General features: G+C 42.7%; 1 protein-coding gene across 3 annotated transcripts in view; it reads left to right on the top strand.

Moving 5' to 3' along the window:
• The window catches only part of ARK2N (arkadia (RNF111) N-terminal like PKA signaling regulator 2N), a 47,409-nt gene that overhangs the window by 3,219 nt on the left and 19,006 nt on the right, over positions 1-25,184 (top strand). For 2 of the 3 annotated variants that reach the window (XM_056543439.1, XM_056543457.1), the window contains exon 2: positions 12,466-13,287. In XM_056543439.1, coding sequence (XP_056399414.1) covers positions 12,561-13,287 — 727 coding nt within the window. In that variant the 5' untranslated portion in view covers positions 12,466-12,560. Of the gene's footprint in view, positions 1-12,465; positions 13,288-18,865; positions 20,492-25,184 lie in introns of those variants that run through there. The other variant, XM_056543448.1, reaches the window with a different exon arrangement.

The following is a 25,184-nucleotide window of genomic DNA, read 5'->3' as shown; positions in this document are numbered from 1 at the left end:
TTGCAATGTGAATCCAGCCTTATCAGCCATTGTATGCTGGAGAGAAGGTAAAACGTCTACTATAGAGAAACAGGCTGCTATTCTATGTTATCAACCACCGCATCCTACAGCAGTATTTCCAGATAAGAGTGCCTCCTGCTGTAGCAAAACTCGGCTGTCCGGGCATGCTGGGAATTGTAGTTTTGCAACAGCTGGAGGCACACTGGTTGGGAAACGTTGTTCTAGAGAGTTCTGTAAGGTAAAATGTCTACTATAGGGAGCTTGTTGTTCTGTTATCAGCCACTGCATCCTAGAGAGAGGTAAAACACTGCTAAACGTATAAATACAGACTATTTTTCTATTTTATCAGCCACTGCATCCTAGAGAGGTAATACATATCCTATCCTATAGGCTTAAAGGGGTATTCCAGGGGAAAACATTATTATTATTTTTTTCATATCAACTGGCTCCAGAAAGTTAAACAGATTTGTAAATTTACTTTTATAAAAAAAAATATCTTAATCCTACCAGTACTTATCAGCTGCTGAAGTTGAGTTGTACTTTTCAGTCTGACCACAATACTCTCTGCTGACACCTCTGTCTGTCTCATGAACTGTACAGAGTAGGAGCAAATCCTCCGTAGCAAACCTCTCCTGCTCTGGACAGTTGTCAGCAGAGAGCACTGTGGTCAGACCGAAAACTACAACACAACTTCAGAAGCTGATAAGTACTGGAAGGATTAATATATTTTAATAGAAGTAATTTACAAATCTTTTTGTTTAACTTTCTTGAGCCAGTGGATATGAAAAAAAAAAAAAAAGTTTTTCACTGGAGTACCCTTTTAATACAGACTATTATTCTCTGTTGTCAGCCACTGCATCCTAGAGGCTCTGTAGTGGATGAATACAGACTGTTATTCTGATATCAGCTGCTGCAAACGTGTTGACTATTGTTTTATTAGCTACTTCAGCCTAGAGCAGTATTTCCCAACCAGGGCGCCTCCAGCTGTTGCAAAACAACTCCCAGCATGCCCGGACAGCCAAAGGCTGTCCGGGCATGCTGGGAGTTGTATTTTGCAACAGCTGGAGGCACCTTGGTTGGGAAACACCAGTCTAGAGAGAGGCTCTGTAAGGTATTGCATATATTATTGGGCTGAATACCAGCTGTTATTCTGTTATCAACTAGAGATGAGCAAACTTACAATAATTTGATTCGTCACAAACTTCTCGGCTCGGCAGTTGATGACTTTTCCTGCATAAATTAGTTCAGCTTTCCGGTGCTCCGGTGGGCTGGAAAAGGTGGATACAGTCCTAGGAAAGAGTCTCCTAGGACGGTATCCACCTTTTCCAGCCCATCGGAGCACCTGAAAGCTGAACTAATTTATGCAGGATAAGTAATCAACTGCCGAGCCGAGAAGTTCGTGACGAATCGAATTTACTGTAAGTTCGCTCATCTCTATTATCAACCCTTGACTGTCCGGGCATGCTGGCAGTTGTAGTTTTGCATCATCTGGAGGCACCCTGGTTGGGAAACACTGCCCTAGAGAGACAATGCTCATAATTCAATGTCTTCTAACTAGTTGTTTTGGTCCTATATGTCGCATTACATTCTGACCCTACCGTTGTGGGACAATAAAGGGGTGTTCTCATATTACAATGAACATATTGATAGCTTTCTTTTAGTCACACATAATGTCTAATGGATATGCAAATGAGTCATTTAGTAGGTCTTCATGTACAGGATCACTGGTGAGCCCTCCACATCACTGCCTGGTAGTGCTGAGCCACCCCCTGTGTGATCTCACACACGTAAAATCCAACACTATGGGATTACTGCATGAGACTCCTCCATTACTTACTATTGAACACTGACGTAATGCAGTTCCAAACCACAGCACCATTTGATGTGTTTTCACCCTAAAGGGTTGTCTCGTCCCTTTTTGGCTCGCTTCTAAAGCACCAGTAGTGCCCATCATGGTTGGTTTTTTTTATTGGTTTTTTTTATACAAACAAGTATTTCTTTATCTCATTTGTTTTCTTCCTTTGTAGAGGCTCTGTTCACCATTTATACAATTTTTAATAGCTCAGCCCATGTAGTGTAAGACTGCAATTTTATGCATGGTATGTTTATAGCACCAGCATATTCTGCAGCATTTATGTGAGGGTAAATGTAGAAGTAAATCAAATATTATTGAGCAGTGATTCCCAACCAAGGTGCTTCCAGCTGTTGCAAAACAACAACTTCCAGCATGCCCAGACAGTCTGGGCATGCTGGGAGTTGTAGATCTGCAACAGTTGGAGGCACCCATGTTGGGAAACACTGTTAGTTCAAATGAGGGGTGGTGGAAATCGGAGACACAAGAGTGAGGATCCTGATCACAAAAGCTTACAATCTCTATAAGGAAATAGTAGACGAGGAGTGATGATCCTGATCACAAGAGCTTACAATCTATAAGGCAATAGGAGACAGGAGGAGTGATGATCCTGATCACAAGAGCTTACAATCTATAAGGCAATAGGAGACAGGAGGAGTGATGATCCTGATCACAAGAGCTTACAATCTATAAGGCAATAGGAGACAGGAGGAGTGAGGACCCTGATCACAAGAGCTTACAATCTATAAGGCAATAGGGGACACAGGAGGAGTGATGATCCTGATCACAAGAGCTTACAATCTATAAGGAAATAGGGGACACGAGGAGTGAGGACACTGATCACAAGAGCTTAAAATCTATAAGGAAATAGGGGACACGAGGAGTGAGGACCCTGATCACAAGAGCTTACAATCTATAAGGAAATAGGGGACACAAGAGGAGTGAGGACACTGATCACAAGAGCTTACAATCTATAAGGAAATAGGGGACACGAGGAGTGAGGACACTGATCACAAGAGCTTACAATCTATAAGGCAATAGGGGACACAAGAGGAGTGAGGACACTGATCACAAGAGCTTACAATCTATAAGGAAATAGGGGACACGAGGAGTGAGGACCCTGATCACAAGAGCTTACAATCTATAAGGACCACCTCAAAAATAGCCTTAAAACATTACTGGGCACTAGAGTTTTCTGGATCTCAGACTCTGCTAAAAGAATGATCATGTTTATTCCTTTAGTGAAATCCCTATGGAAGTGAACGGCTGTCTATGGAGATGATGCATTCTGAACGCTGAGTGAATCAGTCGGTGCCTGACACACACGATGTCATGTGAATCAGCCATAACGTACAAGAAAGCTACTTCCAATAGGTGGCGCTAGAGAGGTGGATTTTGTTTAACCCCTTAAGGACGCAGGACGTACTCAAACGGCCCCTTTTCCGAGTCCTTAAGGACTCAGGACGTTTGAGTACGTCCTGTCAAATCCCGGCCCCCCGCCGCTAGCTGGAGGGGAGCCGGTGCCCGATGCCTGCTGAAATCGTTCAGCAGGCATCGGGGCATATCGCCCAGGGGGTCATTATGCCCCCCCATGTCGGCGATGGCCGCAGATCGCTGGGCAATTCAGTCCAGCGATCTGCGGCATATCCGGGTCAATCGGGTCACCAGTGACCTGGAATTACAGGCTGTTCGGGGCCGTCTCTGACGGCCCCGAACAGCCAGAGCCTGCAGGGGTGAGGTGGCACTGGTGCCACCTCACGATCGCCCTGATTCGTCGGTCGACCAATCAGGGCGCGTGCTGCGGGTGTCACTCCCGCAACCCGCTCCGCCCCCCTTCCGGAGGACGTGAGCGGGTGCGGGACGTGCACCCCAGGTGCTGGGGACCCCGATCCCCGGCGTCAATGTTGGGATCGGGGCACCAGGAGCAGCGGCGACGACGACGAGGGGCTGATGTGATGCGGCTGGATCGTTGGAGGTGAGTGACAGCCTCCTGCTGTTGCTTAGCAACAGCTCCCAGCATGCAAAAAGGGCATGCTGGGAGTGGTAGTTTTGCTATGGAAAAGTGTACCTTCAGCTGTTGTGTAACTACAACTCCCAGCTTGCACAAACAGCTAAAGTGCATGCTGGGAGTTGTAGTAGTGCATCTGCTGGTTGCATAACTACAACTCCCAGCATGCTCGTTGGCTGTCGGTGACTGCTGGGAGTTGTAGTTTTGCAACAGCTGAAGGCACACTGAGTTATGTAGCAAACCAGTGTGTCTCCAGCTGTTGCATAACTACAGTCCTCAGCATCCCCAGCCAAAGTAGTATGCCTCCAGCTGTTGCATAACTACAAGACCCAGCATGCCCTTCCGCTGTCCGTACATGCTGGGGGTTGTAGCTTTTGCAACAGCTGAAGGCACACTGTTTGCAAAACACTGAGTTTGTTACCGAACTCGGTGTTTCACAACCAGTGTGCCTCCAGCTGTTGCAAAACTACAACTCCAAGCATGCACTGATAGACCGTACATGCTGGGAGTTGTAGTTTTGCAACAGCTTGATGTTTCTCCCCCCCCCCCCCCAATGTGAATGTACAGGGTACACTCACATGGGCGGAGGTTTACAGTAAGTATCCGGCTGCAAGTTTGAGCTGTGGCAAATTTTCTGCTGCAGCTCAAACTGCCAGCGAGAAACTACTGTGAACCCCCCGCCCGTGCGACTGTACCCTAAAAACACTACACTAACACAAAATAAAATAAGTAAAAAAACACTACATATACACATACCCCTACACAGCCCCCCTCCCCAATAAAAATGAAAAACGTCTGGTACGCCACTGTTTCCAAAACGGAGCGTCCAGCGGTTGCAAAACTCCAACTCCCAGCATGCACTCACGTACATGCTGGGAGTTGTAGTTTTGCAACAGCTGGATGTTCCCCCCCCCCCCAATGTGAACGTACAGGGTACACTCGCATGGGCGGAGGATTACAGTAAGTATCCGGCTGCAAGTTTGAGCTGCGGCAAATTTACTAATTTACGCAGGAAAAGTCATCAACTGCCGAGCCGAGAAGTTTGTGACGAATCGCATTTACTGTAAGTTCGCTCATATCTAGTCCCCAGGTTGGGAAATACAGACTGGCTTTGACCCTCGCCTATGTCCACCATAGAAAAAGTAATAACAAGAAAGATGCAAATAGGACTGAGTTCAGCACAGGCTGTTCCACACACTTAGGCCGGGTTCACACCACGTTTTTTAATACAGTTCCCATATCAGATTTTTGATTACAAAAAACTCATTTCTCAAAACCTGACTAAACTGTATCAAAATGTGTATAGAAATTTTAACCCGTATATGGTTTGAAAAATGTCCGGTTGCATGTTTGTTTTTTTAAGGAAAAAAAAAGTATACTTTAACTTTTCATTCCGTTATGAATAAAGTTTCACTTGTTTGATTGAAATTCCAAGAAAAAAAACGTATGGTGAAACCCGGATGAAACCACACGCACATACGGTTCTGTACGGTTCCCATTGACTCCCATGTTAAATAAATAATAAAGTATATGCTTCAATACAGTTTTTCACCTGGACCAAAAACTGTGGTAGGCTACGGTTTTGGGTACGGGAGAAAAAAAAAACCTGACAAAACCTTACATGATGCAAAATGGACACAACCGTTTGGCATACGGTTTCAATGGAGAGTCAATGCATACGGTTTTCAATACAGTTCCATAAGGTTTTCACATTGAAAACGTATACGGGAACTGCATTGCAAAAAAATGGTGTGAACCCAGCCTTACTCTTGTATAGGTTATAGGAAACTGTTGTCACCACTAGGAGGCGACGTAGGCACTGCTGAATGGTCTAACATTGCCATTGATACACGCAGCAACTTTTGTTGTCTGGGTATGCTGGGAGTTTTGAAACAGCTGGAGGCACCATGGTTGCGAAGAGCTGCCTTAGAATGTAAATGGGGTCAATTTTACATTTAATACAGTTTGAAGTGGTGCTCCCGCTGCCTCTACAATGTTTGCCAGCATCATGATGATCTGCAGGTTTGTCCCTGTTAACTGAACAGGGCAACACAGCAGTACATCGCGCTGCTGCCGAGTATGAGTGCAGGTAAACATGGAAGAGGCTGCGGCCCCTACAAATAGCTGATCAGTGGGGTGCTGAGTCAGATCCCTGTAGATCTAATATGGACGGCCTATCCTAAAGTCCGGACTACTTCTTTAATGTTTCATTGTTCTGATCGGAAGCTGCTACTGACTGCCACCTAGTGGTAAAAATTACAAGAGCTTTTGTTATCACTAGTGTCTGTGCGAAAACGGGAATCCCATTAACTACCTCATACATATATGCATTAAAGGAGCGCTCTGGGAAATGTTTTACTTTTTTTTTTATATTAATATTTTATTTTTCTTTTGCAGCATAGGCTGTCAGATAATAATGTAGAGGTTCTTGTGTATGCCTTGTGCTTTCCTGTTTTAGCTGATGTGGCAGGCAGGAGATTTCAGACATGTTTGAGGTGAAAGTGATTTGACCTATAATTACAAGTAAGGCGTTTTATGTTCACATATTGAATTCTTTTTCACATGTTTTATTGCAGTTTGGCTGTTTCTGTTGCTATTCTCCAAAATCACTGATAAAATGAAAAAAATAAAATAAAATAGCACCTGTTGTGCAGGTATTTTAGGAAAGTCGCAGAAAAAACTGAAAAGAGAGAGCAAGAAATTCAAGAGAGTTGTATACTTTATATCCTAACCTCCATAGTAGCAGCATTCAAATAAAGCTTGTGTAGAGGAAAAACTACTATACATCCTGATCCCATAGAGATAGCAGCAATATACAGGTAGAGCTGGAGGAGAGGTGTGCAACTACTTTATATCCTGATCCCATAGCGATAGCAGCAGCAGTATACAAATAGAGGTGTATAACTACTATATATCCTCATTCCAAAGAGATAGCAGTGATAGCAGCAGTAGTAGTATACAGATAGAGCTGGAGGACAGGTGGGTAACTAAAGATATCCTAATTTTATAGACATAGCAGCAGCAGTATACAGAGCTGGGAGGAGAGGTGTATATCTACTATATGTCCTGATCCCATTGAGAGAGCAGTAGTATACAGATCTGGGAGTGGAGGGGTCAGGAACTGGCACATTAAGCCATGTTAGTTTCTGTGCGTCAGACTGGTGATCACATGACCCAGTTACAGTAATGAACAGCGTTGATGCAGCTGTGCTGGGATAAAATAAATGGATATGTACGACCAGTGATGAGTGTACACGAATGGGCACAAAAAACGGAGTACTCCTTTTAACTTTATTTGACTGTTAGATTAAAGTCGTGGCTTCCCCAGTGGGAGCCGCTCTGACGCTTCTGGCAGAATACAGCTTTAAATAGCATTTAGCACATTTGTAGCCGTTCTGGCCTCAGCTTAACATCACATGCATCAAGAGCGATCACATCTCAAAATAGGAAACCAAGCAGATTAGCTAATGGAGCCGCCGCTTCCCCTCCCGAGCATCGACTGCAATGAAAATCCGACCCTTTAATGTTTTATAAAGGAAATACTCTGAGCCAATGCCCCTCAGTCGGCAGAGCTCCGGTGTCCCTTTTGGCTGTGAACTTTCTGTATGTGGAGTGTATTTATTTCATGAAACCCCAGTGCTGTAACCTTATGTCTCTACTCGCATTCCCCCGAGACCCTTAATGCTGTATCTTGTACTCACGGCGGCCCATGATAGGAGGGCACCGACTGGCCCAGATCATGGCTCATTGTGCACGTACGCCGCCATTGGTACTATACTATTCCACGAGGTCCCTATAGATAGCCGAGGCCAAGGGTGTCGGCAGTAACATCTCGATCGGGGATTCAGGGACTGCACATAGTAACGGAACTGCAGCTCATGTCGCTCTATATATAGAATGTATGATGGGGGGGTTGTCTCCGTAGAACCTCTTGGGAGAGATTGCTACCAGGGTGGCTCCAGCTGTTGCAAAACTACAACTCCCAGCAGGCCCGGACAGCAGAAGGGAGTTGTAGTTTTGCAACAGCTGAAGCCACCCTAGTTGGAACGCATTAGTTTAGACACTATTTAGAAAGCTGGATGACGGCCATATTGCTGTAAAGATGATATTCCAGCCACCTGTTCTGTTGTGCTTTTCCCCTTAGGTGTGTACCTGCCATTGTTCACACTTACAGGTTGATCTTCTGCTGTTCTGCATTTTTTTTCTGCAACCACCCCTATACAAGGGTTTGGCGCCCCCTCTGGTCATCTGTCTGAAGGAGCTGATCGCTGTGATGTCCACCATGAACAATACATAGCATCATATAAAAAGACCCTCATCTGTCGTCTTGCTGTTCTGTCTTTTCTTGGAGAATGAGATCCAGATGGCCATTAAGGGGTACCTTTCATCAAACTTTTTTGATATATTATAGATTACTGAAGGAAGAAAATGTCCAGCGCCAATCTCGTGAAAAGGAACTTCTTTATTTTGTTGCCATAGGAAACAACAAGGACTCAAAACCAGTGACTTGTTTCGGCCCACAGGGCCTTAGTCATGTATGACTAAGGCCCTCTGCGCCGAAACGCGTCACTGGTTTTGAGTCCTTGTTGTTTCCTATGGCAACACGATAAAGAAGTTCCTTTTCACGAGATTGGCGCTGGACATTTTCTTCCTTCTGTATGTCATACGGTCTTTCCCCGGTCCAGTCCAAGCGCAGCAACAGAGGGTGAGCTGGATACATTTGTTGCTTTACTTTGTATTATAGATTACTATATGCAGAATAACTTTCCAATAGCACGTTATTAAAAAAATATTTTGTATTTTTTTATTTTTTTTTCTAGATTTCAGACTCCTGCTGGAGTCCTAAATGTCAGACTGCAGCCGGGACACAGACTAGCTTAGCACTGCTTCCTGCAATTGAGCCGTGCTGAGCTTGTCTGTGTCCCAGCTGCAGTCTGACATTTAGGACTCCAGCATGAGTCTGAAATCTATTAAAAAAATAAATAAATAAATTTAAAAAAAGCAGCTTGTGGCCAGGACTGGTAGGGAGACCCCTAGTGGTCATTTTTATTTTATTTTTCAAAGTGGAAAATTTAAAAGAAAGAAGCATATTTTTTAATAACATGCTATTGGAAAGTTATTCTGCTGACAGTAATCTATAATATATCAATTTTTGTTTTGATGAAAGGTACCCTTTAAAGGACACTTTATTTTAAATAGTTCTGTAATGCATTATAATACCCTGTCCCCCTAAGTATATGTATCTTCCTTGCTCTTTTTAGCAGAAACACAGTAGAACAGGGCTCCACAAATCCCAGGCGCCAGGTCATTATGGCCCAGATGGGGCCACTTCATACAGAGCGCAGACTACCTACAGGGGATCATACATACAGAGCAAGCTACCTACAGCAACCATTTTAACTCTAGGGGGCAGGCTACATAAAAAGGTCAAACTACCTACACTGGGGTGTTGCCCCAATCAATGGGGTAAACTACCTTCAGGGGTGGCCCCTACGTACAGTTGGGAAAACTACCTTCCGGGTAGCTACATACAGGATAAGTGCGTTATTGTTGTACCAGCAAAAAAAAAAATCTAAATATAACTGGAAAATTTGTGGAAAACAAGTTAAAACAGTCACATCTCAAAAAACTGAGAAATCGTGCTGGTCATTTAAAAATAAAGGAAATACTAGTTTCTTACATGCTGGGAGTTGTGGCTTTGCAACAGCCGGAGGTCCACAGTTTGGAGACCACTGCTTTGGAGCAATGGTGCAACTGTGGCGATTGCATGGAGAATGTATAGATTCTGGCAGCTTTGACCCCCTAATGATCTTCTCTGGGGGGGGGTACCCCTTCTTAGTGCATTTTTAATGGAAATCCTTATTTTACAGCTGCTTTGCTGTCTTGCAGATGGCAGGGATGGTAGATTGTGTCATTGGTAGACTCTGATGTGGTGCCCCTGTATATGTAATGCACGACTACTCCTTTTAAGGTGACTGTAGTGCGGTGAGCCTGTCAGTACACATTCATCCTCCCTGTCTGGGCCGGCCCACTTCATCTCTTGCTTTATTACCGTGAGAGCAGCACCTTACATCTCTCACCAAATGACTCATTTCCCCCAAGGAGTTATTTATCTTGGGTTCTATTAGTCGCCGCACGTGCCAAATAATACAAGGAGCACGTATAGTGGGCCGGCGGTGTGCACCCTGTCACCAGATGAGCCTCTTCCTCCTATTATATAACCGCTTATCTGGTCATAATGAGCCTATCTTGTAGGGTTAGTCCTGTACTGGTGGAAGGAGAAGATCAGCTGCTTCTGGCCACACCATTGTATGGGGCGTGCAGAGGTAAATTGGAGTATTTCAGGAGATACTTTTTTTAATTTAAATTTTTTTTAGAGCCATTGTATTGTCAAGGTAAGGCAGTGGTGTCCAATCTGTGGCCCTCCAGATATTGCAAAACTGCAACTCCCAGCATGCCCGGACAGCCGTTGGCTTTCTGGGCATGCTGGGAGTTGTAGTTTTGCAACATGTTGAGGGCCACAGTTTGGACACCTCTGGGGTAAGGCCAGGAATCTGTGCCATGGGTGTGATGGGAAGGATTTTTTTTTTTTTTTTTTTTAACACACTAGTACAGTGTGTGTGTGTGTGTGTGTGTGTGTGTGATATATATATATTTATCTATCTATATATCTATATATATATATATATATATATATATATATATATATATATATATATATATATATATCATTTTTAATGCATTGTAAACCATTAGTGTTTATGGTAATGTGTGCCAACCAGGATGCCTCCAGCTGTTGCAAAACTACAACTCCAAGCATGTCTGGACAGCCTTTGGCCCACAGCTGTTCCCGGGTACACTGCTGGAAGCTCTGCCACTGCTGTGCCAGCTATTATGCTTCCTATGACCAAGCACCCACAGCGCAGTGTGTTTATTTCCCCTGGACTAACTGTACCGTCCATTATAGTTCATATGGCTGTGGTGTGATGCCTGTTGCCTTATTTAGGGTTTATTGTGGTCTTTGTGACATATGTAAATACATTGGTTGCTTTTGGCGCTCTGTTATGCCTGGCTGCATACCTGCATGATGTTTCTCTGAGGAAGTCTCAGCGTCAGAATTTACAGGATGCTAGCATAGAAACGTGTTAAGAAAAGGCTTTACTTGTGCATGCTTTCCTTCATTATTCTTTGTGATGTATTTTGACTAACGGGAGCCCTCTGCTTATCTATGTCATGAGCTGTGACGTACTGACAGGCAAACCATTGTAATTGTCTTTGTGAACACTTACTTTGCTGTGTTTTTTTTTAACATGAGGGATTCATTAATTTGTGTGCTTTATTAGATTTCTTTTACAATTTTAAATATTATGATTAAAGGGGTAATCTGCAGAAAATTTTATATATAATTATAATTTTTTTTTTTATCATCTGGTGCCAGAAAGGTAAACAGATGTGTAAATTACTTCTATAAAAAAATAATCTTAATAGTTCCAGTACTTATCAGCTGCTGTATGCTCCACAGGAAGTACTTTTCTTTTTTTAATTTCCTTTCTGTCTGACCACAGTGCTCTCTGCTGACACCTCTGTCCATTTTAGGAACTGTCCAGAGAAGGAGCAAATCCCCATAGCAAACCTATCCTGCTTTGGGCAGTTCCTGACATGGACAGAGGTGTCAGCAGAGAGCACTGTGGTCAGACAGAAAAGAACTACACAACTTCTTGTGGAGCATACAGCAGTTAAAGGGGTTCTCCACCATAAGGTGATTTTAGTGCGTACCTGGATGATGGTAATGGACATGCTTAGGAAGGATCTGTGCTTGTCTTGGGGATAAATGGCTATGTCATGAGATTACCATAACACTGTGGCTAGCTTTTTGTGAACTTGTATTTCCTGTTTGACTTATGTTTTTTTGACTACAAATCCCACAATGCCATTTCCTCCGATTCACACATCAGCCACCCCACCCATTGAAACAAAAGACCTGTGGTTTTCAATCAGCTGTTGCATTAGTTGCCGATTGATCCTTCCACCCTTTAAAGCAGACAGGCTCCTTGTCACCAGCTGACTAGTGATGTCAAGTCTCGGCCACATTCCAAGCTGGGAAAAATCTGAGACAAGTCATTTTGTATGCTGGTAAAAATAAATAGTGGGGAGAAAATCGCAGAAGAATTGTGGCAGACAGAATGACTCCGCGGCCGACACGTCTCCTCTGTAGTTTTATGGGAGAGGCAGGGATGCAGCGTTCATGCCTTCCCTCCTCTCCCATAGGGAGTGGCAATGCCAGGGCCTGTTTGGGAGATCACGGGGGTCCCAGCGGTCGGACCCCCACAATCAAACACTTATACCCTATCTCGTGAATAGGGGATAAGTTGTTACCGCTGCAGATGTCCTTTAAAATAGAAGTCATTTACAAATCTGTTTAACTTTCTGGAACCAGTTGATTTAAAAAAAAAAATAAAAAATCCAGTTTTCCAATGAAGTACTCCTTAAAAACATTTTTGAATAGGGTACCTCAGTTCTAGTGACATGTCATTATAATTGATATTTATTTAGTTTCTTTTATGTGATTTAGACTTTAAATATTTTTTTTCCTCCTTGTTTCTAGTTTATGCCAGAGTTAGCTGCTGCTAAACAACCTGACAAGAAGTCTTCCAGCTCATACCCCATGCTCTGAAAACTGGACACACTTGTGTATTTGTCATGAAGATGGAGGCAGTCAGCAAGGATGAACAACTTCTAGACTCTGAAGTGCCTCCTCATGTCACCCAGGAGAAAGCGGACTCTCAGGCCGAAGAAGGAGCCCTAGATCTACAGACGCCTCCCTCTGTGAAAGATGGCGCTGAAGACGTCCCAGACTCTTCCGGACTCGCGTCAATGCCTTGCCTGCTGATGGAACTGAGAAGGGACTCATCTGAGTCTCAGCTGGCGTCTACGGAAAGCGACAAACCCACCACTGGCCGGGTGTACGAGAGCGACTCCTCTAACCACTGCATGCTTTCTCCTTCTTCCAGCGGACACCTGGCCGACTCCGATACATTGTCTTCCGCTGAAGAGAACCAGACGCAGCGTCCTCAAGCAATAACCGAAGGCTGCAACAATGCCAGCCAAGGAGCCGCCGTGGCTCGCAAGTCTCGGAGATCCCGGTCAGAGAGCGAAACCTCCACTATGGCTGCCAAGAAAAATCGCCAGTCTAGCGATAAGCAAAATGGTCGGGTCCCCAAGATTAAAGGTCACAGGAGCCAAAAGCACAAAGAGAGGATCAGACTGCTGAGGCAGAAGAGAGAGGCGGCCGCTCGGAAGAAGTATAACTTGCTGCAGGACAGTAGTACAAGTGACAGCGACCTCACCTGCGACTCGAGTACGAGCTCATCGGACGAGGATGAAGAGGTTTCAGGGAGCAGTAAGACAATCACAGCGGAGATTCCAGGTAAGATGTCTACCCTGACCTAATGCATTTATCAGCTAGACACCAGAGCTGACAATCTAACCATTCATTGATCTTTGTAGAGTCATGTGCTGATGTCCCCAGCTGTGTATTTCTGTAGTCTCCATTGAGTTACAAGAGAAGACTGGTGTAAACTCCTTCAGTCTAGTGACTTGCATCTTAGGACACATAAAGGCTCTTTACTATATGTCTCACACTTAAGATGCGGCTGGTTGTTGCAAGTCCAGTGCAGGCCGACTGGGGCACAAGTAGATATCGGGAATGGATTGTGCACGTGAACTGATTATTTGTTGACTCAACCATCTTTGCATCCAGAATTTTTAAAGATGAGCAATATATTTCTGTCTCTAGGGGCACTGCAGGGGAAAAAAGGCTTCAGTTTGGTTGTGGCCGGGCTCCTTGTTGTTGGTATTACAGTAGTTGATTTATTCTGCCCTTTCAGATCGGCCTTAATGGACATTTATCTATCTGGTTCCTATTAATGTTCTTCTCTCCCATCACAAATAGTGTCCCCCCCCATCATCACAGATAGTGGCCAATCACAGATAATGTTTCCCCCTGATAATATTCTCCCCCCATCACAGATAGGCCCCCCATCATCACAGGTAATGGTCCCCCCCCCCCCCCAAATCATCACAATGTCCGCCCCCATCATCACAGATATGTTCCGTCCCCCCGTCCCCCCCAATCACAGAAAATGTGATCCTCCCCGATCATAGATTTTCTTCCTTGGTTTAATCTTGAGACCAACATTAAGCACTGAAATGATTTTCAATTTATAAAACTACTTATTTTTCTTTTTTCTTTTTTTTTTCTTTACAATTTTTCCATAAAAATTGAAAGGTTTTTTTTTCCCCATGGGATTCAAAATTTCATGAAGTTGTAGATCTTAGTGTAACTAGACCACAGCTGCAGTAGGTTCCGTAGAGAATATCAGACAGGACTGGACTCGAGGTGAAGGAAATGAGCTGCTGCGAGGGGTCAGGAATGGATTACATGACTCCGTAAGCATCCTGGGAACTGAAGCATTGCTGATAGCAAAGTGATACATTTCCATATTTGTGACGTCTTGTCCCGTGGCATTGATTGGCTGCCCGGGGTCACGTGACATATAGCATGCCTATTGTGGACAGATACATAGAAGTACCAGGTCCCCCAGGGTATGAGACGCTTTAGTCTAAAGCAAGATTTTGTATAAAATTTTATAAAAGAATTAAAATTAAAAAAAATAAATAGAAATGTAAAAAATATTGAAAAAAATAAACTAATTTTACTAAATCAAATAAAATAGAGAGAAAGTAAAAAAAATCCTGTTAACAGGCTAGGGCAGTGTTCCCCAACCCGGGTGCTTCCAGCTATTGCAAAACTACAACTCCCAGGACATGCTGGGAGTTGTAGTTTTGCAACAACTGGTGGCAACCTGGTTGGGAAATGCTGGGATAGGGGTTAAGTGTTTAATCACAGGTAATTCAACTGCTGGATCCCCCATAATTAGAGATGAGCGAACTTTCAGTAAATTTGATTCGTTACGAACTTCTCGGCTCGGCAGTTGATGACTTATCCTGCATAAATTAGTTCAGCTTTCAAGTGCTCCCGTGGGCTGGAAAAGGTGGATACAGTCCTAGGAAAGAGTCTCCTAGGACTGTATCCACCTTTTCCAGCCCACCGGAGCACCTGAAGGCTGAACTAATTTATGCAGGATAAATCATCAACTGCCGAGCCGAGAAGTTCATGACGAATCGAATTTACTGTAAGTTCGCTCATCTCTACCCATAATCTTACACCCTGACCTCCACTTTCCGGTACATACTACTCAAGACAGTGACAGCGCGCTAAGCCACGAACCAACTGAGGTGGACACCAGTGTGGCTGGTAATAGTCAGAGCGAGCCATCACTGCCGAGACTAGGAAGGGATGGGGGTATTAGCGTTCAGCGGTAAAAGACTGCCCTGTTTTGGAGTCCATGCGGGATAGGGAATTATTTTTTTTTTAAATATATATTTAAATATATATATATATAAATATATATATATATATATATATATATATATATATCTGCAAAGGGGTATTTAATGTCAGTTGGAGTTATGGCTTCCCAGCGGACTGAGGGCCCTTGATCTGGGACATTTATTGCTTATCCTTTGACTATACCGTAAATGTCCAGATGATAAAAGGGTGAGATGTTGCCTGGAGGGAAGAGTATGTGAATCACGTGAGCGTGTCCTTATAATCCCATTGTAGATTAACAGGAGTCACAAATGTGTTATGTCAAGATGACTTGTGTTTTGGATGAGGTAATCTCCACCAACACATTTCTTTATCCTGCCTTAACCAGAGCGACCAGATTCCAGATGACGTGTCTGCATCTCCTGCAGGCGTCATTGACCAGTCATTCCATGTTAAGACTGAGCCGGCCATTGAGCAGAACAGGTGACGTACTGTACAGGGGAACCACCAGCATGTGGTTATACTGCTAGGAAATAGCTTTCTAAAATTGGCCCTCTTAGACTTGTCTTGGTATTTTTGCATGTATTAAAATAAGTTACAATACAGCATGTACAAGTAAACTACCAGAGAAGAGTCACAAGTGTATGCATAAAGCACGTGCTCTCTAACTACTTTTTATACATAATAATTAAACACACACTTCTGACAGGGACATGTTTGTACAAACTAATAAAGTATAACTTTAGTGTAGCTTTAATGTTTGATTTCACCCTGTGAATTAAAGTATCACATACAAATCCACAGGATAGGGAATAAGTTTTAGATCGCGGGGGGTCAAACAGCTGGGACCCCCGCGATCTCCTGTATGGGGTCCCCGGCTCTTTCGGGAACAGTGTTACGACCACCCCCCCCCCCCCCCCCCCCCCAATGAAGCGATGGCAGACAGGCCCCCTTCATATATCTTTATAAGAGAACCGAAGATAGCCGAACGGCTCTCCCATAGAGCTACATGGAGGGGGCATGTTGGTCACCATTTCGTGCAGGGATCGGGACGTTCTGTTCCCTGGGAGGGCCGGACCCATATGTTTAAGAATATAACTACTATAATACTGCCTCCTATATACAAGAATATAACTACTATAATACTGCCCCCTATATACAAGAATATAACTACTATAATACTGCTCCTATATACAAGAATATAACTACTATAATACTGCTCCTATGTACAAGAATATAACTACTATAATACTGCTCCTATATACAAGAATATAGCTACTATAATACTGCCCCCTATATACAAGAATATAGCTACTATAATACTGCCACTATGTACAAGAATATAACTGCTATAATACTGCCTCCTTATATAAAAGAATATAACTACTATAAAAGTCCAAGAAAAAAAGAAAAAGTGGGACCAAATAGCAAATATCCCTGTAAAATATTGAGATCCTGAGGCAATACAATCAGGGCTATCCAGAAGATTTGAAGCACTGCCGTACCTGGGGGTGCAGGTGTGATATCAAAAGTCATCAAAATCGGGAAGAAGAAAGTGAAAAGACCGCACTCACCCACTGTACTCGCTGGTGGATTGTAGATTTATTCAGAATGCAAAAAACTATTCCATATGGTGGAGGACGTGGAGGGGAAAAAAAGCCAAACGGACTAGTTTCGCGCCAGCCGGCGCTTTCTCTGACTGGGCTACATCAGCTGGCAGGAAGGGGAGGGAATTTCAAACGCCGAGACTGATGACGTAGGGGTATGCGAAAAAATTAAAGTTAATAAACACCTGGGCGTACATTCAAAATTATTATAAAAAGTGGAGAATAAAATAAAATAAAAAAAAAATAAAAAATAAGGACAAAAAGAACGGGCGGACTAGAAAAAATAATGCGAATTTATAAAAAAAACGCTGAGATCTTGCCGGTCATTCAGTCCCATTCCTTCTAATGCTTTACTGCTTTAATGTTTATTAACTTTCATTTTTTCACATACCCCTACGTCATCAGTCTCTGCGTTTGAAATTCCCTCCCCTTCCTGCCAGCTGATGTAGCCCAGTCAGAGAAAGTGCCGGCTGGTGCGAAACTAGTCCGTTTGGCTTTTTCCCCTCCACGTCCTCCACCATATGGAATTGTTTTTTGCATTCTGAATAAATCTACGATCCACCGTGTACAGTGGGTGAGTGCGATCTTTTCACTTTCTTCTTCCCGATTTTTATATAACTACTATAATACTGCCCTATATACAAGAATATAACTATTATAATACTGCTCCCCTATGTACAAGAATAGAACTACTATAATACTGCCTCCTATATACAAGAATACAACTACTATAATACTGCTCCTATATACAAGAATATAACTACTATATTACTGCTCCTATATACTAGAATAACTACTATAATACTGCTCCTATATACAAGAATATAACTACTATAATACTGCTCCTATGTACAAGAATATAACTACTATAATACTGCTCCTATATACAAGAATATAACTACTATAATACTGCTCCTATATACAAGAATATAACTACTATAATACTGCCTCCTATGTACAAGAATAAAACTACTATAATACTGCCTCCTATGTACAAGAATAAAACTACTATAATACTGCCTCCTATGTACAAGAATAAAACTACTATAATACTGCTCCTATGTACAAGAATATAACTACTATAATACTGCCTCCTATGTACAAGAATATAGCTACTATAATACTGCTCTCTATGTACAAGAATATAACTACTATAATACTGCTCCTATATACAAGAATATAACTACTATAATACTGCCTCTTGTATACAAGAATATATATACTCAAAAAAGGATTCTCAAATCTTGTAGTGTGGGGCTACGAAGAGAATCTCTTGCTCTGGATCTGTTCTGTCCTATATAGAGACAACACAAATATGAGTGAACCCTGTAATGCCTAATTTCACCTCTTTGGGCCTACAGCCAGGTTTCCCCACATATTCTACCTTCTCTGTAGGGGTTGCAGCAGGGGGGACAGTTTGATTGATCTTGTCAGTATAAGGGTACCTTGTAACCTTCCATAACAATGATCATTAAACTGGGCCTACAGGTGTTGCAAGACTACAACTCACAGCAAACAGCTATTCTGACCTGCTGGGAGCTCTATCTGTAACCCTTGACCTGGTGACCGTGGGCGGTGAGACAGCTCTCATATTTGGTTTTCAGTCCTGAGACTGGGCCCATAATCCATCATGGATTCAGAAGATTTTACAACCTAATTTTCGGATGCATTTGGTTGACTCAACGTTCAGTTCAGGTGTGTTCCCGAGCTCGGCCTATTTATGTCAGTGTGTCCTCTGATCTTTTTATTGCACTTATAGTTTATACTAAAGCATTACCTTGTTAGATGATCCATGAGGTTGCATTATGTCTTTTTTATTTTATTTTTTTTTAACCTGTCGATTGTGCGGAGATAAAAAATTGGCGTCCCATATACCAAACTAGTTCTGTGCGTCCTATTGGTGTTCATACTAAGGCATGTTTACTCTGGATGAACACAGCTTGATATGTTGTCTGCTTGCTTGCTTTTATGTTTTCTTACCCAATTGGCCCTCAATGTCTTTAAAGCTGGCTTCAACCGTGCTGGGGGATCTGCAGGAACGCCCAGGGATATTCCAAGATTGCTTGAAAGGGGCACCGTGTGGGATAGGAACTGCATAGGCAATGTCCTGGAAGAAGCTATGAACTGTTTTGCAGAGATGCAGAGACAGACAGAGGAGAAGTTCCGTATGTGGATAGAGAAACTGACCCGACTAGACACAGACGAGGAGAGTAAGCAGCAGCTGGAGCCCGGCGACACCAAGCTGCACCTAGGCGGCCAGAGCTTTACGCCAAGCAGCTCATCGAGTACATTTGTGGCAGGGCAGGAGAGTCCCACCTTCCCCCAGCAGGCTCTCGGCTCGTACGTCAGTTACCAGAATGTTGACACCTTAGAGTTCCCTCCATCTGCATTAAATAACAATTTCCCAGACACCTTCCCAGAAAATGGTAACAACATAACCGATCAAGAAATTAACCAGTCCTAATCACCACCCACCCCTAAATAAATTCTCATTGTTCTCGAATTGCACTAAACGACGGCCCTCTTACCGCAGTTGAGTCTCTTACGAAAAACACCAAGGGGGCTGATGGTTAACCAAGTCCTTCTACCAAAGCTTGGCTGAATGCAGAATGTTGTTGTAAAAAAACATATTTGTCTGCACCATTTGCATGCCTCCCCACCTGACGGAGGGATGAAATTTAGAAAAAGCTATCTTATACATCAGGGCAAATGAACAATGTCTTTTGAACCCTATTGATACCAATATATATGCTGTTCTAATATGATGCAGATGGAGTATTTTGACAGAGACCCTACAAAGTATTATAATTTTTATGCAAGTAGATGTAGGTCCGGTCCATACATCGCTTCCCGCGTCACGACTATACTACCCCTTCCCCTGTAACATTTCTCACCCGGTGTGTGCCTCAATAAGATGCCTCCTTTTTATAGACTGTATGAAATGTATTAGAATTTCCTGTTGAATATATAAAGAATGTTCTGTACTATAACCTGCTTTCTTAAGTTTACTGTCTGTAATGTCTCTGCTACCTAAAGAATGTTTTTTTTCTATTCTCTATGTAAAGTTCAATAGCATATACAAGTGGCCCGTGGGTTCTCCACAGGTCCTGCCTGCCTTGCTGTAGACCGGTGTTACCCCAACCTGGGTCTCTCCAGCTGTAGCAAAACTGCAATTACTATCATGCCCCGACAGATTCAGCTGTCAGGACGTGTAGGGAATTATAGCTTTTTGAAGAGCTTGAGACAGGTTGGTAAATACTGCCACAGAATATTGTGGTCACCTGATACTGAGCCTCCAGAAGAGTGTTGTTCCTGGCATAACATGTTCCTGCTTCACTTGTTTTATCAAGTCCTTGTGTCCTGAGAATGCATGGAAACCTTTACTAAATGGGGATAATTTTTAGTACTTTTCTATGTGATCAAGTCAATGACTCAAAATGTATAAAGAAAGCCTTAAAGGGTACCTGTCAGCTCCATATCATGCTCAGCTGCGAAAGGGGAGATAAAACAAATGATACTGGTCTCTTAGCCGATGGCTACAAAGACTTAAAATCTCCTTTTACTTCTATGCTCGAGTTGTAGAGACTGGGTTAAGCTGCAGCATACATAGACCTCATTTACTGCCTGTACATCAATTATGCAGGGGAGGGAGGGGGAGGAAGAAGGCAAGCATGCTGTCTAGCTCAGCACCGCCTCTGTTGTATTTAAACTTGCAAGGAAAACATATTTTCATAACTTTGCAAACAGCCATCAGCTAAGACAGGTATCATCTGTTTTAGCTATTTGAGAATTATATAGAGCTGACAAGTTCTCTTTAACGGTCACCATTGTGCACAGATTCCTAGAAGGAAGATTCTACTTCAACAGGAGGTACTATTGGGTCTCTAGTCAGTGCCCCAATGGCTTCGTTTGCAATTGGAGCCAAGTGATTTAGAGTTGCTTGGAAGATTGCTGTTGCCTCTTCTCTTTGGAGATCACTGGACCATGTGATTTTTTTTGGACAGGTCAGCAGATAGGATGACCTCCTTTTGACAGATTCCCATCTTGGAGCCTTCTCTGAGGAACATAATTTATTCCAAGTTTTTTGAAGCACTTCTGTGACTCCACTTTTCAGTCCGTTTTCCCACTTCCACTTGTCTGCATTCATCATTGTATTCGTCATTTTTAGGACATGTGCACCCCTGCTGGTCCAGTGTCTACACCAATCCTTCTCGGGTGGTGTGCCTTCTATTTTACATCGGAGACCTGGACAAACCTCAGTCAGGAAGCCTGCACCAGTAAGCCTAAATACACTCTACCCCAGAAACAGCAACTCGCTTACATAGGCTCTCTAGTATCGCAGCTCATCCCAATTTTAGTGAAAGGCTGAAGTGTAATACCGGACACCGCCTATGGATTAAAGTAGTGCTATTTCACCTTTGTGTATCTATGGAATATGGCAGGATTCCCACGGTGCGACCGGACCACCACCTCAGGGGTTAAAGACAAATTACTTTACCTCCAATGCAACAAGTTTCTCTGCTCAATGGCCACTTTGTCAGGCAATCGGCCATGATGAAGCTGCCATTAAGTCGAGAAACATGTTTCACTGTGGTTAGTTTGTGTGTTACGCTGTGTGGTGGTCCGGTCAGCGAAGCGGAAATCATGCCATGTTCCTAAGTCCCAACACCCCTTCCCAAAATATCACTGCTACTATTCTGGGACAGGAAGACTACAGAAGGACCGCATTTTAGCCATTGCTCCTTAATACTATTGTTGTGTATGGTTTGCACAACTCCATTGGGTCTGCGTGATTGTAGAGTTCCCGTTTACACTATCTTTATTTATTACACTATGGAGCTCTATCCATTTATCCTCTAGATGTCTGTATTTTGTCCCTTTTCCCCAGTAGTTAGAATAGAGCTGCCCAGGATAGTTTCTGCAGTTTCCTCTTAGTCTTCTTTCCAGAAATACATTTTAGACAGAACTGGCAGGAAATGCCTGGATATGCATTCATGTTGGTTTTGCTGCTGCTTTTATTTGCATTACAGTTTTATGTTCATTGTTAGACATTTTTGAATATTTTTTTAAATCCCATATTTGTTTCTTTGATGGCCTATCCACAGAAGAGGTTATCAATAGCTGATAAGGGTCCTTCAGTTGTCTCACCATTTGGCTCTTTGTCAGTGCTGTGGCTTCATGTATACAGTAGATAGTGGCCTTAGTGTGTTACTGCACCTCAGCTGTGGAGCTGCAGTAACCCAGCACAGCCACTACACAATGTATGGCGCTGTCTGCTTCTGCCTCTTTTTCCTGACCTATCCTAATCTGGTAAAATCTTTTTTTTTTTTTTTTTTTTTAAATAAATATATGAAAATAGAGCAGTCTTTAACCATTGACAGATCCTTCAGTAAATGTGCACGTACAAATCACCGGACTTGTATCTATGCATACAGGACAGAGACGTGTCAGAGTGGTTTTACATACAGATTTGCAGAAACCATTTCTGAATCTAAACAAAATCTGCCCCATACATGTGAATGTGGTTATTTCTGCATTCAAATGATCAGGGCATTAGAAACATTTCTGCAAAAGATCTGGAGCTTGTTTACTACAGAGGCAATCGCCAACAACTTTTACTAAAGTTTGTTCCCACCTTACTTGAGTGACTTGGTGAAGTACAGATTTAATGCAGTTTTTTATTATCATTATTTGTGTTTATTTTAGTGCACAAAAAACTTTTTTTTTTTCCATAGGTCCTTGAGATGTATGTTCGTTCCTCTTCAGCAGCTGGCATGTTCTCACATATTAGGGGAGATTTATCAAAACCTGTCCAGAGCAAAACTTGCGGAGTTGCCCAGAGCAACCAGTCAGATTAAAGGAGCCTCCTGATGGCTAGTCTCCAGCCTTTCTGTGTAATATCCTGAACGATCTTCTAAGCTCATTTATGACAAGAACAGAGAAAACAGATTGTACTCTGAACCAAACAGAGCAGTCTGTACTTTATGGGGGAACACACAGGCTTCAGAAGAGAAATGCAGCAAATTTTGGGGAAAATAAACTTTCATTGCAAAATATAGTACAATGCAATAAGGAGTCCATGGGCTTTAAAGGGGTACTCCACTGGTAAACATTTTTTTTTAAATCAACTGGTGCCAGAAAGTTAAACAGATTTGTAAATCACTTCTGTTACAAAATCTTATATCTTCCAGTACTTTTTAGGGGCTGTATACTAAAGAGAAATCCAAAGAAGAAATGCATTTCCTCTGAGGTCATGACCACAGTGCTCTCGGCTGACCTCTGCTGTCCATTTTAGGAACTGTCCAGAGAAGCATATGTTTGTTATGGGGATTTTCTCCTGCTCTGGACAGTTCCTAAAATGGACAGCAGAGGTCAACAGAGAGCTCTGTGGTCATGACATCAGAGGAAATGCATTTCTTTTTTGGATTTCTCTTTAGTATACAGCCCCTAAAAAGTACTGGAAGGATTAGGATTTTTTAATAGAAGTGATATACAAATCTTTTTAACTTTCTGGCAACAGTTGATTTTTTTTAAAAAAATTAGTTTTCCACGGTAGTACCCCTTTAATCCTTCCGGTACTTATCAGCTGCTGTAAGATCCACAGGAAGTTATTTTCTTTTTGAATTTCCTTTCTGTCTGACCACAATGCTCTCTGCTGACATCTGTCCATAACAGGAACTATCCATAGTAGGAGCAAATCCCCATAGAAAACCTATCCTACTGTGGACAATTCCTAAAATGAACAGAGGTGTCAGCAAAGAGCACTGAGGTCAGACAGAAAGGAAATTCAAAAAGAAAATAACTTCCTGTAGACCATATAGCAGCTGAGAAGTACTGGAAGGATTAAGATTTTTTTAATAGAAGTGACATACAAATCTTTTTAACTTTCTGGCACCTGTTTATTTAAAAAAAAAAAAAAAAAAAAAAAAGTTTTTCGGTGGAGTACCCCTTTAATACTCTGGCAGAGCATTTTCTTGTGTGCTCATAATCATCGCCTGCTGAGTATTGCACTTTGTATGAGCTGTCAAGAATTAGGAGGGAAGAGAAATGAAAACTGGTCTGATGACCTCTCTGGGCCACAAAAAGCAGGTTCTATATAAATGTTGTTTTTTTTTTTTTTTTTTAACAACCTTAATTAATTTTGAAATTATAATACTGCCCCCTGTGGACAAGAATATAACAGCTAGAATACTGTACAAGAATATACTATAAATATTTGTTCCCTATGTACAAGTATATAACTGCTAAAATGTTTTATGTATAAAAATATAGCTACTATAACACTGCCCCTTATGGACAAAAAAAATATAGTATAATACTCATAGATAAGATTAGAACTACTGTATTGCAGCCCTCAATGACTTGTATGGACTAGCATCATACGAAGTAACTAGAGCCGCCCATGCACATCATATTAAAATCGACAGAACCCTGCAGAATTGACCATCTATTGCAGTGTTTCCCAACCAGGATGCCTCCTGCTGTTGCAAAACTACATCTCCCAGCATGCCCAGAGAGCCGAAGGCTGTCTGGGCATACTGGGAGTTGTAGTTTTGCAACAGCTGGAGGCACCCTGGTTGGGAAACACTCATCTAATGTGTATAGAGGCCTCCTTACTTTACCTTGTTTGGAGAGAGAATGGTCGGCCATTTTGGGTTTCAGCATGACAGATCCTTTTATGCTTGGGGAGAAGATTCACTTTATGGGGGGAATTGGAAGAGATAGCTGCCAGCTGAACCAATGTTAGGTCAACAGCGATCAAAAATGTAACACACACACACACACATCTTGTAACTCGTACTCCCCTTACTGATCCCCCAGTAATCTACACAAGGCCGGCTTGTCACCTGGTAGAGAAGAGACAAGGAGGGCCAGAATTTTAGGGCAACCAAAGCCTATATACCCCCTATTGGTGGATGTTTGCTTTATTAAGCGGAGCTCCAAATGGAAAGTTTCCGCAGAGAGCTGAGGGCACGCCATATAAAAACACTGAACACGACTCCATTGATAGTTTCAGCTGTAAACGCTGATCTGCTTGGGATTCAGACAAAACAGCCCAAATTGTATAAAGGGACAATCCACTATGTAGATGCATCTATCCTGGAAAGCAAAGCAGCTGCCACACACTCCAGTGCTGTATTGCTTTGAGTTGTCTTCTACCTTCATCCACATAGACCCACTGATGTATTGCTTCATAAAGAGCTGAATCTTCTGAGCTTTGGCCCCACCCCCTTAATGATGTCACCACCTCTGACTTTGCCTGTCATATACACATGTCATATATACGTATATATCCTTATCGGGACATTTAGGGAGAATAAGGTG

This window comes from Hyla sarda, chromosome 1, assembly GCF_029499605.1.
Source record: "Hyla sarda isolate aHylSar1 chromosome 1, aHylSar1.hap1, whole genome shotgun sequence".
Lineage (NCBI taxonomy): Eukaryota > Metazoa > Chordata > Amphibia > Anura > Hylidae > Hyla > Hyla sarda.
Note: the sequence above shows the minus strand (reverse complement) of the source record. Positions and strands in the feature narration are given on the sequence as shown.